This window comes from Solanum dulcamara, chromosome 2 (assembly GCF_947179165.1).
Source record: "Solanum dulcamara chromosome 2, daSolDulc1.2, whole genome shotgun sequence".
Classification (NCBI taxonomy): domain Eukaryota; kingdom Viridiplantae; phylum Streptophyta; class Magnoliopsida; order Solanales; family Solanaceae; genus Solanum; species Solanum dulcamara.
In genome coordinates, this window is record NC_077238.1 from 74,518,101 (window position 1) to 74,534,419 (window position 16,319).

General features: G+C 33.5%; 2 protein-coding genes across 2 annotated transcripts; one reads left to right on the forward strand and one right to left on the reverse strand.

Annotated features, from left to right (window-relative positions):
• The first annotated feature begins 1,088 nt into the window (after positions 1 to 1,088).
• Positions 1,089 to 4,663, forward strand: LOC129880730 (phosphatidylinositol 4-kinase gamma 4-like). The gene is made up of 2 exons (XM_055954906.1): positions 1,089 to 3,014; positions 3,972 to 4,663. The coding sequence occupies exons 1-2, from the start codon at positions 1,683 to 1,685 to the stop codon at positions 4,344 to 4,346; spliced, it is 1,707 nt and encodes a 568-aa protein (XP_055810881.1). The 5' UTR covers positions 1,089 to 1,682; the 3' UTR covers positions 4,347 to 4,663.
• A 919-nt stretch (positions 4,664 to 5,582) lies between these two features.
• LOC129880731 (E3 ubiquitin-protein ligase SINAT5-like) lies at positions 5,583 to 11,241 on the reverse strand. The gene is made up of 3 exons (XM_055954907.1): positions 10,727 to 11,241; positions 6,618 to 7,004; positions 5,583 to 6,178 (listed from the first exon to the last, which is right to left on the reverse strand). The coding sequence occupies exons 1-3, from the start codon at positions 10,973 to 10,975 to the stop codon at positions 5,816 to 5,818; spliced, it is 999 nt and encodes a 332-aa protein (XP_055810882.1). The 5' UTR covers positions 10,976 to 11,241; the 3' UTR covers positions 5,583 to 5,815.
• Between the last annotated feature and the right edge of the window lie 5,078 nt (positions 11,242 to 16,319).

The following is a 16,319-nucleotide window of genomic DNA, read 5'->3' on the forward strand; positions in this document are numbered from 1 at the left end:
TTTTGACACCATTTTTATATTCTCAGAACTAGCTTGTGCGCGTGTATTAAATGTCTCCTACATGGGTAGATAAACGAATAGACATGTGACACGTGGATTTTTTATTTTTTTTTAAAAACTCACTTTTAATTTTTCTCTCTCTCCAAAATATCCCACACACCCCATTTTCTTCTTCTTCTTCGTGTCTTGTTTTTCTTTCTCTTTCTTTGTGGTTTTCTTTTTCAAATCCACCAAAATCTATGTGTTTTTCTTGTGCCAAACAAAATTTTCATTTCTTGTGTTACATTCCTTGATTCCTCCTTTTTTGAAAATTGATTTTATATCTTTGGTGAAAAGTAGCAATATTATTTAACTTGCTTCCTCCTTTCTTGAAAATTGATTTTACATTTTGGATAAAAATAGCAGTATTATTTAACTTGCTTCCTCCTTTCTTGAAAATTAATTTTACATTTTGGGTGAAAAGTAGCAGTATTATTTAATTAATGCTGTGAAGAATATTATGGAGTGGATGTTATTTGAAAAGGGTGCAGAAATAATGAGGAAGAAGGAATAAATAAGGTTCACAAAATAATTCGGTGTTTTTTTGAATTGTTATTTTCTAAAAATCATGTGAATTATTTTCTTAAAAGATGTCATTTTGCTTAATTTTATCGGTTGTAGTAGTAGACATCATTGATGTAGCAGAACTTAAAATTTTATTTTTTGATTTGATTTGATTTTTTTTAAAAAATACCACACATTCTTAGAGAATGTTGGTGGTCTTATTTTTCTATGAGCTCTGTTGTTGAAGAAATTAGATTCTAATGTAACCCAACAAAATTTTATACGATTTTTTCAAAAAATTGTATGGTGATGGAGGGTTGTGGAAGGTGAAGAAGTTGCAGGGAAAAAAGAGTGAGGAAGAAGAAGAAAGAGAAAAAAATTCCAAAAACAAATAATTATTCACACGCTGAAAAATTGTGTAATACACTTGCTATGCTGAGTCAGCGAAAGTGTTAAAATGAGACAGTGAATCTCCACATAAAATGTCTAAAAAACAAAGTCTAATTAAAATATAAGTTGGAGCGGATGGGTTTGGCCAAATTTAAAATTTGAAAGAATCGTTTTATTCAAATGCAATTTTCAACTTTCAAACGGCTACAATATTGAGTATTACTGATTTATGGTTGAGTAATATTCCTCTCCAACTGTACGTATTTTCTCCGTTCATTCACCGGAAAATTCGCCGGCACCGTTGAAAAATTCTCGGTATATTATCCTTGAAGCTATCCAATTTTCCTTCGATTCTTCTCCTCCTCCTGTAAGAATCCGTCCTCTATTCTTTGCCTTTCAATTTCCCTATCTACAGCAATTCCATTTTCTCCAACCCCCAAAATAGTTTTATTTTATTTTATTCATTCCCAAAGCTCCCAAAATTCATTTTTTGGTAACTATAAAATTTATTCAAATAAAGAACCAATCTTGAATCTCTGGGGCTCTGGGGGAGGTTTTATTTTATCTTTTATCTTTTATCTTTTATCTTCTTTTTTTTTTGTTAACATTTGTAAGTAATATCTGTACAGATGGCCTTGTGAAAAATGTGTTGAAACCCACAACACATTTTTCACTTGTTTAGAGTCTTTGATAATTTTCTAGGTTGATTTGTGAATATAGGGTTTGGAAATTTTTTTCCATAGAGGAAAATGTCGTCTGCTGGGGTGGTTGCAATTAGTCCAGTTTGTTTAAAGAAGATGGTAATTCCACTTGTACATGGCCAAGAATCATTTTTGATTTACGTAGCTATGTCGGGTTCGATGATGCCATTAAGGGTTTTGGAGTATGATTCAATTGAATCTGTGAAGGTACAGATTCAGAGTTGTAAAGGGTTTGTGGTGAAAAATCAAAAATTGGTTTGTGGGGGTCGTGAATTGGCCCGAAGAGATTCACTCATCAGGGATTATGGAGTTTCTGATGGGAATGTTCTTCATTTAGTCCTTAGGCTATCTGATCTTCAAGTTATTAATGTGACAACTTCCTCTGGTGAAGAGTTCACATTTAATGTAGAGAGGAGTCGGGATGTTGGATATGTTAAGCGTCAACTTGCTGAAAAGAAGGTTGGTTTAGGTGATATTGATGAACAGGAAGTGTTGTGTAAAGGGGAGTGTGTTGAAGATCGAAGGATCATATATGATCTTTGCAAGAATAATGATGCAGTGATTCATTTGTTTGTGCGTAAAAATGCTAAAATTAGGGCTAGACCAATGGACAATAATTTTGAATTGTCCATTGTGGCACCACACCAGAATGATGTGGTTAGAAAAAACAGGAGTGGGACTGAAACAGATCATGAAGTTTTGGTCCCAAGGAAGCCTCCTGATAGGGAAATAATTTTGGAACCTATATTTGTTAACCCAAGGATTGAAATTCCTGTGGTACTTAGGGATATGATTGTTTCTGCATTTGAAGGCTTAGATAGAGGAAATTATCCAATTAGATCTTCTGAAGGCACAGGAGGAGCATATTTTATGCGTGATGCATCAGGGAATAAGTTTGTTGCGGTGTTTAAGCCAATTGATGAGGAACCTATGGCTGTGAACAACCCCCAAGGTTTGCCTCTGTCAGTTAATGGTGAGGGCTTGAAGAAAGGAACAAGAGTTGGAGAAGGTGGTTTCAGGGAATGCGCTGCCTACATTTTGGATCATCCAAAGAGTGGACGGCGCTCACTTTCTGGTGAGATAAAAGGCTTTGCTGGTGTTCCTCCAACTACTTTTGTGAGGTGCCTTCATAAGGGTTTCAACCACCCTGATGGCATTACTGTTAAGCTGGGGTCCTTACAGAAATTCATGGAGAATGATGGCAGTTGTGAGGATTTAGGTCCTAGTGCTTTCCCTGTGGAGGAGGTGCATAAAATTGCAGTATTTGATATGAGGCTGGCGAATGCAGATAGGCATGCAGGTAATATATTAATGAGCAAAGGTGAAGATGGCCAGGTTGTGCTCATTCCGATTGATCATGGTTATTGCTTGCCTGATAGTGTAAGTCTTCATCTTTTGTTTTTCTGTCCATTTGGTGATATAATGTGATGTTGTTATTGTGCACCCGAAGGGTAGCTGCTGTGGGTTCCCTTGTCGTAAAGAAAAATGTGATGCTGCTATTTGTTTGATCATTAGTGTTGCATCTCCAAACATTTTTGATTTTTCTCATTTTGGCCCTCATCTATTGAATAATTCTTCTACCATGTTAATAATCTTTCTTTTTATTTTGTTTATACTCTTGTAAGTCCTTATAACAAGATTTTTTTCTTCTTTTATGTAGCAGTTGTGATGTAGCTTCAAATTCTATATGAATTGCTTATCAGCAATTTACGTGTAACTACAAGCCCTTGATATAGGGGACATGTGCTATCACAGTCTGTCGGATGAAAAGGAATATCATGTCATGCTCTTCATCAGTGGAGGACCCAGAATTTTAAATAAGGGGGTTCAAAATCTAAATAACTAGACACACGAGCTAGTCGAAGGGGGTTCGACATCTACTTTATATACATAAAAAATTATTTTAACCATGTATAAATAGTATAATTTTCCGCCGAAGGGGATTCAGATGAACCCCCTCGGCATAAGGTGGATCCGCCACTGCTCTTCATGTTTTAGCATAAATAGGATATTAGTGCGTGAAAGAGTAGTTAAGAGGCTCCTCTCTTTACAACCCGAACCCCTCTTTCCTTTGCCTTGTCGGAAGAGATGCTATGATCTGCACCAGAAGGGCCCCAAAAAAGATCTTCCAAACATTTACTAGTATATTCTTTTGGCATTTTTCCCTCTGTTATGATCCTGCTAATGAGTTCTCAGCTTTACATACCTCTTTTTGATTTAAGATTGATGACAGATTCCAAGACGAAAGAGAATGTGTAGATTTGTGAATACTTGTTTTATAGCTGTTTCTTATAATGTTTAGTATCCTGACCTTTTGAGTTCCATACTATGATGCAGTTTGAAGATGTCACATTTGACTGGCTCTACTGGCCACAAGCTCGTCAGCCTTTTAGCTCCGAGACCATTGAGTACATTAAATCACTTGATGCTGAGGAAGACATAGGCTTATTGAAGTTCCATGGGTGGGACATACCTTTGGAAAGTGCTCGCACACTCCGCATCTCCACCATGCTTTTGAAGAAAGGTGCAGAGAGGGGTCTCACACCATTTACCATAGGGAGCATCATGTGCAGGGAAACCTTGAATAAGGAATCCATGATCGAGGAGATTCTTCAAGAAGCATTGGACTCTATGCCCCCTGGCTCAAGTGAAGATTCGTTCCTTGAATCCATCTCCCATGTAATGGACCGACGTCTTGATGAGATTGCCTAACGACATTTCTCTCAAGAGTTGGTACATGGGGGGTGGTGTACATAGGTGGAGTGTCTGAGGACACCCTTTGTCTGCCAACATCAATTTCAAGAGACTATCTTGATTCTTACTTATCAGAAGGAAAAAAAAAGAAGAAAGAACAAGAGATAACCTTAGATCTTTTTGGCAGTTTACTGGAAATGATCTTGCTAGGCTTTCAGCAAGTTCTATGTCAGTATCAATTGTACAAATACTGTAAAGTTGTTACCCATATATTTGGGTTATGTATAAAAGTAAAAAGACATAATATGTTATGATACTCTGCAAGTTACAACCTATCTCATAGATGCTGAAAAACAGTCTGCATTTGACCAAATTAGCATTGATTTTTTGAGCAACTTCAGCTTAGAAGATGTAGTACTAAGCAACTACTGAAGAATTACTTGAAAAGAAATTATATAAGCTAGCTTAAAAAAAATTACTCCCATTACTTGTGTCGATGAATTTTTTAGATGGAGTTTTCGATATATGTCCACCATTTCCCAACATCCAAAGGTGACCTTTGGATTCTTAAGTAGGAGGAGGAGCACGTTGGAATGCCGATCCAATTCAAACTGAATTACTCAGCTACTCGTGCCAAAAGCAGGATTTTTGCTTAGGGGATTAAATTTTTTTAAAGAAACAGGCATCGAAGAGCTAAAAACATTAGAAATTGAACCTACGTCATCTAAGAGAATTTTAACGACCTTTACCACCAGTCGAGTTTTTGGTTTGTGTCAAGGAGATTCAATATCGAATATATATAAATAATAGAAAATTTTGACCTTGTATAGAATTTTCCGACAAAAAGTGTTCAGTTGAAATCTTTCCAGTCCACCTAGATCCGCCGGTATCTTGTCAGATCTTCCTTTGCCACCAATGTATTTGTTCCTAAACCCTATTGAATCTTCTTGATGACTGGCTCAATTTCATGGAGATTCTTTTCCAACCATCTCTCTTTATTTAGTGGAATTTAACCTCTATATACTGACAGTATGTTGAAACTTTATATTGACTATCAAGTCACCTAAATGATAGTTATAGTTAAATCATTCATGAAAAGTGGGATATGTAACCTGAAAACGGAGACAAATTACGTGCTATAACAAGTTAAAGTACACTAGAAATTTTATACCGTTTATGTATAGTATAAGTTAAATCCTACTTAGTGATGAGCCAGGTGAGCATTTTATTACTAGCATAGAATGAAGCCAGAAATTTGCAACAATGCAGGCACACAAGTAGGTGTTGTTAGGAGAAATAAGTTAAAATGTTTATGGTACAAGCTCTTTCAAGCGTTAATAACACAAAATACACTGGTCATTTCATACGTATGAACAAAACTTTCCACACATTTTTCGAACAATCTTCAATGTCTGAATCTGTTTATGTTTTTGAAAAATCAGTACATGGGACAGCAAGAACAGTAGGTGTTGAGTTCAAAACCAGCATTAAGTACAGAGGTTGGGCATGCATGCTCCCCCGTCAGGATTCTGTTGTTCCTTCCATATCCTTCCAGTTACTCGTAGCTTAAGCTCCTTTCTCTCCCCTCCAGAAAAGAAAAGGGCCATGTTACGTTGTATGACGAGCCCATCATGACTATCCCTTACTTTCCTGTGACTGTCTCTTATGCTTCGGGGCGTACCCTCCCAGGTAAGTTTTCTTCCATTACCCCCAACTTCCAGGCTGTAGCTATAGTTTCGAGCCTCCATCTCATCTCCCATAAACCGAAGAAATGCCATGTATACAGGAGCCGTTCCCAGCTGAAAGGCTTCAAAATGGAGACAGAAGCACTGACCAAAACAATTGAAAACCTGAAAAGAAAGTAACAGTACATATATCACTCTAGCATTAGCTAAACTTGGTTTTGAGATCTTGTGGAATAAATTTGAAATAGTTCCTAAAGGGTAAAACAAGCAAAACATACAAGGTATGCAATTATAACTTGAAATTTCAGTAGCATAAGCAGAGTGTAATTCTTGATAAGAATCTTCCCACAAGATTAAAACTAAAGTGCAGATATGGCAAGACATTTTATCAAGTGCAGAGAAAAAGAGAAAAAAAACGAAGCAGATGAATGCTAAAGGTTTACATACACATGAAATGGTGACCAAGCACCTTCTAATTATTGAGTCTTGATGAGATATCAGATGCTCATATTTTAAAGAACATGTTAAACACAAAACGCAAGGCCAATAATATCCTTTTAATTTACATACTGAGAATAAAACAAAAAGGAGATTTCTGACTTACTGTCAACATCCACGTCGCATTTTCTACTTCTCGAGGATTGGATTTGACATACCGATGGTTGAAAGTGCATCCTGAGTGCATGTCTACCTTGTGATCATCCCTCAAATGAGAAACCAAGTAAGGAATATCACCAACAACTGAACACTCAGACCCAGCATACGGGCAGTTGTATGGTCTAAAGTTGCAAATTGACTCGTGTTTTAGCTTACTGTAATAAGGAAATATCTCAGGACAGCCAACAGAGCCATATTTGCAAGGGAGCTCAAGCGATTCAGCTACCTTTTCCAGTGCTAAACATCTGATATCTCCAAGCTCCTGTCTACAAGTGGGACATCGGTTGTGAGCCCTCGCTTTACATGTCGAACAGATTGTATGTCCATTGTGACACTGCAGCAATAGCACGCAGAAAATGATACATTAAGGGGTTGTTTTGGTTTAGAAATAAGCTACACCAGTATTAGAAATGTTGAAATTCAAATTAGTAACCAAACAATGGACAAAACAATGCATGTTTTTATACCATGATTATTTTTGCTAATACAGCAAACCAAATGTACCATAAGCTTATTAACAAGAAATGGAGTTGCAGAGGTCATTGCTAAATCCATTACTATTCAGGGTTATGACTAATTGTATTCACTTTTAGCTTCCCTGGCTGTGACACTGATTTGGTATCTGTACATTGGGTGGTAGAGCCGTAGCTAACTAGTATATCCAGAGAACGGAATGGACTAGTTTTCAGCATATAAAAGGCTCCTACCAAATAAGTAGAGAAAAAGCTAAGGCATCATTTCCATTGACACTAGCAATTAAAAAAGACACCTGAAAGCCTCCTAAAGCCAGTACCAACAGATGAGGCATGTAGGGATATCTGTCTTTAAAACATGCATAACTTTGCAAGAAAATGGACTTGGTCAATCTTAAATCCAAAAGTTAGCTTCGACACCATGCTAAGGAAATGGACCTTAGACGTAACTCAATCCCAAAAGATAGAGCATATGAGGTGAGAATTGCCCGTGACAATATAAACTAGGAAGTGTGAACACATCTCAGAAGCAACGGTTTTGCTCAATAAATATATTTTTTGAGACGGTAACAATTTGTATTTCCATTTCCAAAAAATCAAACTTGCCACGACAAGTTACAGGTTCCTAATTGCAAATGTAAGAGAGTATATAGGAAGATCTTCAATCCTATGACAAAAATTACAGGGATCCTAAGACATTCACAACTGATTCTAGATCCTCCATATACTCTATTTACACCAAAAATGAAACAATACAAGACAGTTCATCTTCATCTTCTGAATAAATTTCTGTTGCAGTGGAAAAAGATTAGCTTAATTAATTTTTTCAAACCAATTGCCTTTACAATAGGTTTGTAAACTTCTTATTATCTTACAATCTATCCCTGCCAAATTCCCAAATAGCACCATACAAATCGAGATGAGAGAAGCAATACTAGGCCAAATCAAGTCGAGCCAAGAACAACCAACCTTTGCTATAGTTGCAACGGAACTGGAGTTTGAGCCGAGCAAACTCTTCCAGTTAAATTTTAGAAAATTATCATGAGTCCAAATTTTCTATAAATTCAATAAAAGATTAAAAGTGTATCTTCCATCTTTGATCCAAATCGAATTTCAAATGGAAGAAATCAAAAGATATTTGGAGTCAAATAGATCACAGCAATACAACACTGGCATGCTGATTACAGTCCGTAACCCTAAAGTCCTCCTAAGTGCTAAACGGATCCTACAATGAAGTTAATTTCACCCTCACTATATATAATGAGTAATCAAATATTAAGTTAATTTCATCTTCACTAACTTCAATAAATACTCAAAAAATGGGAATTCCAAGTACCACTAACTATCTGTGCAAATTGCCATAGACGATCTCAAATGCGGAAAAATTCTCTACGTCAAGACAAACTAATACCTAAAACATAATAAATTCCAACCATTTAAGATAGATCCTTATGAATATTGTAAGTGGTCTTACTCGAAAAGATCTTTAGAATTAAAAATGTGTCCCACCCTTTGGAAAAAAGGCACCCGGTGTACGAAGCATCTCCTGTTCATGCAGGGTATGAGGGAAGACTGAGGTGTCATACACAAGCGTCAGTGGCTGATTCCAGAACTCGAACCACCCTATTCTTTGGTATATTACACACTATTATGTGGGCCAACACATACTTGTTAGTTAAGTACACAATGCCATTAGACCATACTTTCGAAGAACCACATGAACATAAAACAGAATCTTCTAAAGAATCAGTTAGACAGGTGAGAGATTTTAGCTCTGCATGTACCGACATTGAATGAGAAAACAAGAAAAGAAAGATAATCATCAGAATTTGGAGCTCTAGAAGTTAATTCACTGCACAATAAATAATCCTCACGCTCCATCCTAAACTTCTCTCCAAGTTATCCTTGTTACTCAATAGGAAATAAGTTTTCCATTATATAACTTGCTTGTGATGCAACTACGTACTCGAACAAGATATAGAATTTTAACATCTGAATGTGTAATATTATAGAGTCAAATTGTCAGGCCAATCTAATATAGCTACTGAGCACCAAATGTGCTCATTTGTTCAATTGGTTTTTGCTTCGATGTGTGTAGTTGAAATATTGTACCTCCAGCTTTAAGTCAAAGACCAAGGATGCTTTTCTCTACTCCATTGCATTGAACTTATCACTTAGGTTGACGGCATTCATCCGATTTTCTACATCCATCATGCCTCATTTATTTCAAGGTTATTAAGAAGTCAATGTCTTGTAAAAGGGTTCTCTGCAACTATATGGGACAAAGCAAGAATCCTTCTTTTAGTCATTTTATTTCCATATTAAACTGGAAAAGAGGTCAACTAGGTTAATGTTAGTGTTGCAGTCTCTCCTCTTGTCCTGGGTAACTTTTGGCTACCAAGGCTCATGTAGATAGGAAGAAATCACCTGGTCTCCAAGGTGTGTAGCCACATCATTAGCGACTAGGCTACCCTCTTGGGCGCAAAACAATATCATTCAGAAAGGTAAAATTTATTTTTTTACCTCCACTAAGATTTCAACTTCAGACCTCACAATTCTCCTCTCTTAATTGGCCATTAGGCCACACTCTTAGGTGCAAAAAGGAAAAAGGACTATCAGTAATGAATGTCTTCGAGTTTTGAACATTAGACCTCTCAGGAGTCAGGAGCAAAGGGACAGACAAACCACTAAACCACAAACCCCTTCTTGCAATTGGAGTTGATTCAAAACAGAAGGAAGAAATAAAACACTAAAGCAAACAACAATCAATCAAAACTGGTTGGAGTAGCTATATGAACCTTATAAAGTTATACTACTTTTACAATAACCACCAACACCTCCTCCTTATATTAGCTCGGGATGAGCTAGGTTCTTTTCCATAATACACTCCAACTCCGAATGTAAAATGGACTAGACACCCGATTCCTGATCACCAGACACTAAAAAACCAAGGGTACGAATTTAGCAGACACTCAATACACACAAGTTTGGTGGGGGGAGGGGGGGAGTAGACGTCCCAATTTAAATGAACCAGCAAAGAGGAGAAATTCACCAAATAATTTCTAGCTAACTCCACCCAATGCATCAATAGTCCAATGCAGAACCAAGAACGACCCAATTTGAACGAACCAGCAAAGAGGAGAAATTCACCAAATAATTTCAAGCTAACTCCACCCAATGCATCAATAGTCCTTTGCAAAACCAAATCTTGTAGTTCACCTAACAAGCTAAACCAAATCTAATTTATTCACTAACCAAACACAAACTCCCCAGTTCACAGCACTACCCACAACTCAACTCACCAAATCCATAAAACAGAAAAGAAAAAAGGAAATTAAAAGGCTTGCAGATCATTCACCAGAGAAATCAAATAGGAGCTTCTAATATTACAATCTTCTAACAATAAAAGCAGTCAAACAGGTAGATAGATCCCCAAAATTATCCAACATATCATTTCAAGAAACATAATAAATCTATACATCAAAACATAGCACAACCCCCAAAACCAAAATTCATTCTTTCCTCAATCAAACAAATAAAGGGGTTCAGGAAAATCCAAAATTTTAGGGGAGAGAGAACAAACCTGATGGATTGGAGGGTACATAGAATTGGTACAAACAGGGCATTCAAGAAGCTCATGAACACTTGTTGTAGAATGAATTGCTGCAATACCATCATTATTGATGTTGCTATTGTTAATGTTGTTGTTGCTGTTGGGTGTCTTTGAAGATGAATATTGAGAATGAATTATATGTGGATGATGTAAAGGGATCTCATCATCATCTATCATACCATCTGAGGATGATACACATTCAATGTTATCCAACTCCATTCTTGCAAAAAAAAAAAGATCAATTCTTTATTCAGTAAAATCAAGAATGTATGGATTTTTTTCAAATTCAACACTCTCTATGTTTAGATGTGATGAATTTCTGGGTCTTTTTTTGATGAGTTTCCATCAATAATGGGTTTTTTAATCTTTTCAAATCATGGTTTTTGATTCAGAGATTGAAGAGACAAAAGAAGAGAGACAGAAACCTTTAAGCTTCTGCTAAGAGGAAAGAATGGTGCTTTTTTCACTTTTTTGTTTGCTTTTCTATTTTTTGCTTTAAATGGGTATTTATTCTATTTGGCTTAATATATCAACATCATCTTTAAAAAAAAAGTTTGTTGGATGGTTAATTTAATTATATAAAATATATTATTTGTTAAAATTATACTCATTAATCTCAATTGAAATATATTTGAGATCTTACAATTTATTAAGGTTAATAAATAATTTATTTATTTACGTAATGAACACTTAAGAACACGTCAAAAAAATATAAATTAAAAATATATATTAAAAATAATTTATAATATATTTAAATATTTAATTAAAACAAATCATAATTCGAACATCTAAATAAAAAATTTATTGAAATTTTTTAAAATATGTATTAAGTCTTTTATTTTATTTGGGGAAGTACATCATAATAAAGAATGGTGGGGTTGGTTAAGAGGGTCGTTCAATTAAGAGAGAGACTGTTATTTTTATTTTTTTATTTTTTATTTTTAAGATAAAGAAGCTAAAAATCTATTTGAATGAACTTATTTTAAATAGTTTATAAGTTGAAAATTGCTTATAAGTTAAAAAAAATAAGTAGGTGCAGCCCAACACCAATTTATTTTTTTGATTTATAAGTTGTTTTCAACTTATAAGCTGCTTAAAATAAGTCCATCCAAACAAATTCAATTAATTATTGAGACTTATTTTAAGCACAAAATAACTTTAAACTGGTCAGTTAAATACTTAGAAAAATTAAAAACAACTTATAAGTCGCTTATAAGTCACTTATAAGTCAATCCAAACGGGCTCTAAGATTTATTTTTTCTTAGGTTGAAAGAGTTTTTTTTTAAAATTAGTGATCAATGAGATTTGACTCGTTTATAACTAAAAAAATTCTTCAAATTTTTAAATTTACGTAAAAGCCCCTAAATATAAAATTTAAGATATTATTATTTTCTTTTTAAAAAGGAGAAGAATGAAAAGAAAGAAAAAGAGAAGATGAGAGGTGAAATTTTCAATGGGATATTGGGATTTTTTGAAAAGTTTGAGTTTCACTATTCACTCACAAATTTTAATAATAATTTTTTAATTAAGTACTTAAATACATGATAAAATGTGTTTATTAGATCATTCGATTCAAATATTGAGAAAATTATATGCGCGTTCATAAGTGTCTATTATATAGAGAAGAAATCACTTAAAATATGTCACTTTCTTTAATTATACACGATAGTTTTAAATTCTCAATAAATCGTAAAATTTTAATTTGTTCTAATTGAGACTGATGTGTATAACCAAATGAGATAATATATTTTATGTGATTAAACACTTGCAAATTTTTCTTTAAAATTTAAACATGATAATATCTAATAAAAAAATATTTTATCCATCATATTCAGATGCTCAATTGAACAAATTATAATTCGAATGATACTCTATATAGCTCAATCTTGTACATGTCAAATTTAAGTCTAGTAAAACTCAAATCGATTAAAATCGATATCTCCAACCTAATAATCATCTCGGAACCTAGATCAATCAAATTGTATTTTTAATTGAATTGGACCGATCCGATCCCCTTAAATGCCATTATTTATGTATGTATTTTCAATCTGGATGGACGAAACTTTTGCTTCTCGAATAGTGTTGAACAATGGTGTTTACGTTGTGGGAGATGCACACCCATAAAATCCGACTTGCTTTTCATCTGAAAGAATCGGTCACTAACTAACCAAACTAATAAAAATCTTATCGGAAGACATACTAAAAACCATGTCTTTCGAAGCTAATCTTTCCAACACTTTAGATTTAGTACTTTTGTTAGGCGTCGACTTCCTCAATATGTGAAATCATTACATAAGGCATTTTTGAAGGAAGGCATAATTATTAACTCATTTGGGCACTGCGAATCAGAATGCGCCACGTCACCTTACATAGGCCACAGAGCACAGCAATATTCTATGGCCAAGCCCAACCACTTTTACCTTTGTCACTATTATAAAGATAAATAAATTATAGTCTACATTTTTATGTTAAATACATAAATATGTCTTATTACTATTTAATTATAATTAAAAATATATATTTTTAATTTAATTATTTATTATTAATATTAAATTATTTAGTTCGATGTTAAGTATTGTGTGAATAAATATTTATCAAGCATATACTCTCCCATTTTATTTAATGTAAAAATGTTTCCTTGAACACAAAATTTAACAATAAGAAAGATTTTTGACACATTTCTAATATATGCAAGATAATAATAATAATAGCAAACAAATAATTGAGTGGTGTAAAGTTTCGCACATTTTTATTTGTTCTTCGTAAGAAACAAACATTTAAATTAAGCGAGTTAATATTAACGGTATGATGTGTATAAAGAGATTAAATATTTTTCATAAAAAGAAATATTATTTTCCAAGATGTCAATAGTCAATTGCATTTTAACTAGTTTGTCCACATTATTTTAAAATTAATAGGCAGGCATGTCTTTATTTTTCAACTTGAGATTGAAGTTAAATGAGACCTTCGAGTCTTTTTAAATAAAGGAAAAGAGATTCAAGTTGTAATTAATAGGTAGAATAGACTTTTTCAAATCAATATTAATAATTTTCTCAAACCCATTAATTGTGAAAGATTTTTAGTCAATTAGCCTATTTGAATTGTCTTATTTTTAAGTAACTTATAAATTGAAAACTGCTTATAAGTTAAAAAAAAAGTAGGTGCAGGTCAAGTTTTTTTTTTGACTTATAAACTGTTTTCAACTTATAAACTGCTTAAAATTAGTTCATCCAAATAAACTCAACTATTTATTAAGGCTTATTTTAAGCACAAAATGACTTTAAGTTGACCAGTCAAACACTCAAAAAAAACTGAAAACAGATTATAAGCAGCTTATAAGTCAATCCAAATAGCCTCAATATCCCTTTCACTTGTGTAGTATTTTCCAAGTTATACTACTTTTTAGCTTAAATTCTGCCACTGACATTGTTTTCTATCCTAAAATCAAGAATATTGACTATTATTATTTTATTTTATATAGAATGTCAAAACGTAAAAGAAAAATAAGAGAAATAGACAGCCAAGACGGGGACTGATTCAAATAATGACAAAAATAATTAGAAAACAAGCAATTTCAGTTTAGATTCCGTTTCCTAAAAGTGATTTTTCTTTTAATTAGTATCTGCTTTATCAATAATAATTTTAGTAAAGGTGAAAAAAATGAGTAAAAGAACTGGTGTAATCAGTTCTACATTGAAGAGAGTTTGATATTTATTGATCAAATCATTCACTCTAACATCTGATAGATCTTTTGAAGAATTAACTAATCATCTTGAAAATAATTTGTCGTAGCTTAGTAATCACTCAACTCTTGATTTATTTAATCTCTTTCCAACAACACCTTCACTGCAAAGAGTAGTGTAGCAACACATAAATAAATTAACCTTAAATATATCGCATAATTTTTTGACAAAGGAAATTCAGTTGAACCCCTTGCACCCCTGTAGTTCTGCCCTTAAGTCCTCCTTATCCTATCAAGACCAAGTGAGCGTTTGACCCTAAATAGTTTTTGGAAAAAACTTAAAAAATATTTGGGAACTTGTGTTTGTCCATACAATTTGCCATTAATTGAAAAATATATTTGATAAAATTCCCAAGTTCCCAAGTTCTAAAAAAAATTAGAACTTGGGAAGTTTTAAAATTTAAAATAAACCCCAAACTTTTATATTTTATAAAAACACCAATAATTTATTAATTCCAACTAAATATTTATCTACCAACTTACTCCAATAATATAATCAACCAAAAGAATGGTTTGGTATTACTTCCCCCGAAAAAAATAGTTTGAGTGACAAAATTTGGAAAAAAGAATATTTTTTTTAATTTGATTAATATATTGCTCTTGCCTATAATGTTATTTTGTTGTTGTTGATTGTTATCAATTATGTTATAAGTTTTTTTTTTTAACGAAACATGTTCATTATAAAATAATAACACAAACTTATGTGTATTTTTAATAATTTTTAGAACTTACAAATACAAAATAATATTTTTTAAAATTTCATCAAAATTTGGAAATATTTGTGACCAAACACATGGTGAAACTTCACCAAAATTTCTCCCAAAAATAACTTGCCAAGAATATTTGGGAACTTGGGGCCAAACGGCACCCAAGTCTCTCTTTCTTTTCTTTCCATCAGATTTTACATGCTAGTTAAAATACAGATGATAAATCCTACACCTATCAGCCAAAATTGTCAAAGAAAAGGATGGATGAAAGAGTCATAAAGCAATTTCAATGCACTGACAGAAGCTTAAAATCATAAGATGTTAACAACATCAACATACGCAGTGAAATCCCAAAAGTGGGGTCTTGGGAGGATAGAATGTACGCGGACTTTACCCCACTATCTCATGGAGGTAGAGAGGTTGTTTCCGGAAATAAAATGTTAACAAAATTAGGTAACTGTCAAGCTAGCTTCTTAAGCTATCGAGTACTATTCCTGGAAAAAGAAAAAAGAAGTTCCTTAATTTAAAGGTAAGCAGATTAACACAGCACGGGCTCAGATGAAATCCCATCTTCACTCTACTGAAAATGAAAAGAGATGACAATGAGAATCCGGAAAAGAAGGAACACAAATGAATCTGATTCATTGAAGAATATACTGTGATGACAATTCTCACTCAGAAAAATGCACAAGAATACATTCTTATAATTGCCAAGAAAGAAAGTTGATAGTAGCAGAAGCATTTGATAAACCTACAATTGGTTGTGTGTAACACATATTTGAGCCATCAACTCTTTATTGTATTCCCACTGATCTATTCAAATACTTCAGTGACCTCAGCTATGCTCTACACATTGACACAAATAAAACACACAACTTCAAAATACTTCAGCGACATATAATATAACAGTAACAGTATCAACTACTTCCACAGCAAATACTACCAACACTGTCGGAGGAAAGCCTTGACATTGCTCTTGCGAGCATGTTGTTTTAACTAGCTGAATGTTACATCTTGAATTCTTAATCTTTAGTTATTTTTGAAATTCTAGCTTAATTGAAATGTTACTGTTCCTTTACTGGCTCTTTACTATATTTACTAGCGGATTCTGGGT

Excerpts from the sequence above, each read along its gene's own strand:
- LOC129880731 (XM_055954907.1), bottom strand. The coding sequence starts at position 10,975 with ATGGAGTTGGATAACATTGAATGTGTATCATCCTCAGATGGTATGATA. Across the intron at positions 7,005-10,726 it reads TGTACCCTCCAATCCATCAG|TGTCACAATGGACATACAAT; the intron begins GTTTGTTCTCTC and ends CTATTGCTGCAG. Across the intron at positions 6,179-6,617 it reads ATGCGACGTGGATGTTGACA|GTTTTCAATTGTTTTGGTCA; the intron begins GTAAGTCAGAAA and ends CTTTCTTTTCAG.
- LOC129880730 (XM_055954906.1), top strand. The coding sequence starts at position 1,683 with ATGTCGTCTGCTGGGGTGGTTGCAATTAGTCCAGTTTGTTTAAAGAAG. Across the intron at positions 3,015-3,971 it reads GTTATTGCTTGCCTGATAGT|TTTGAAGATGTCACATTTGA; the intron begins GTAAGTCTTCAT and ends ACTATGATGCAG.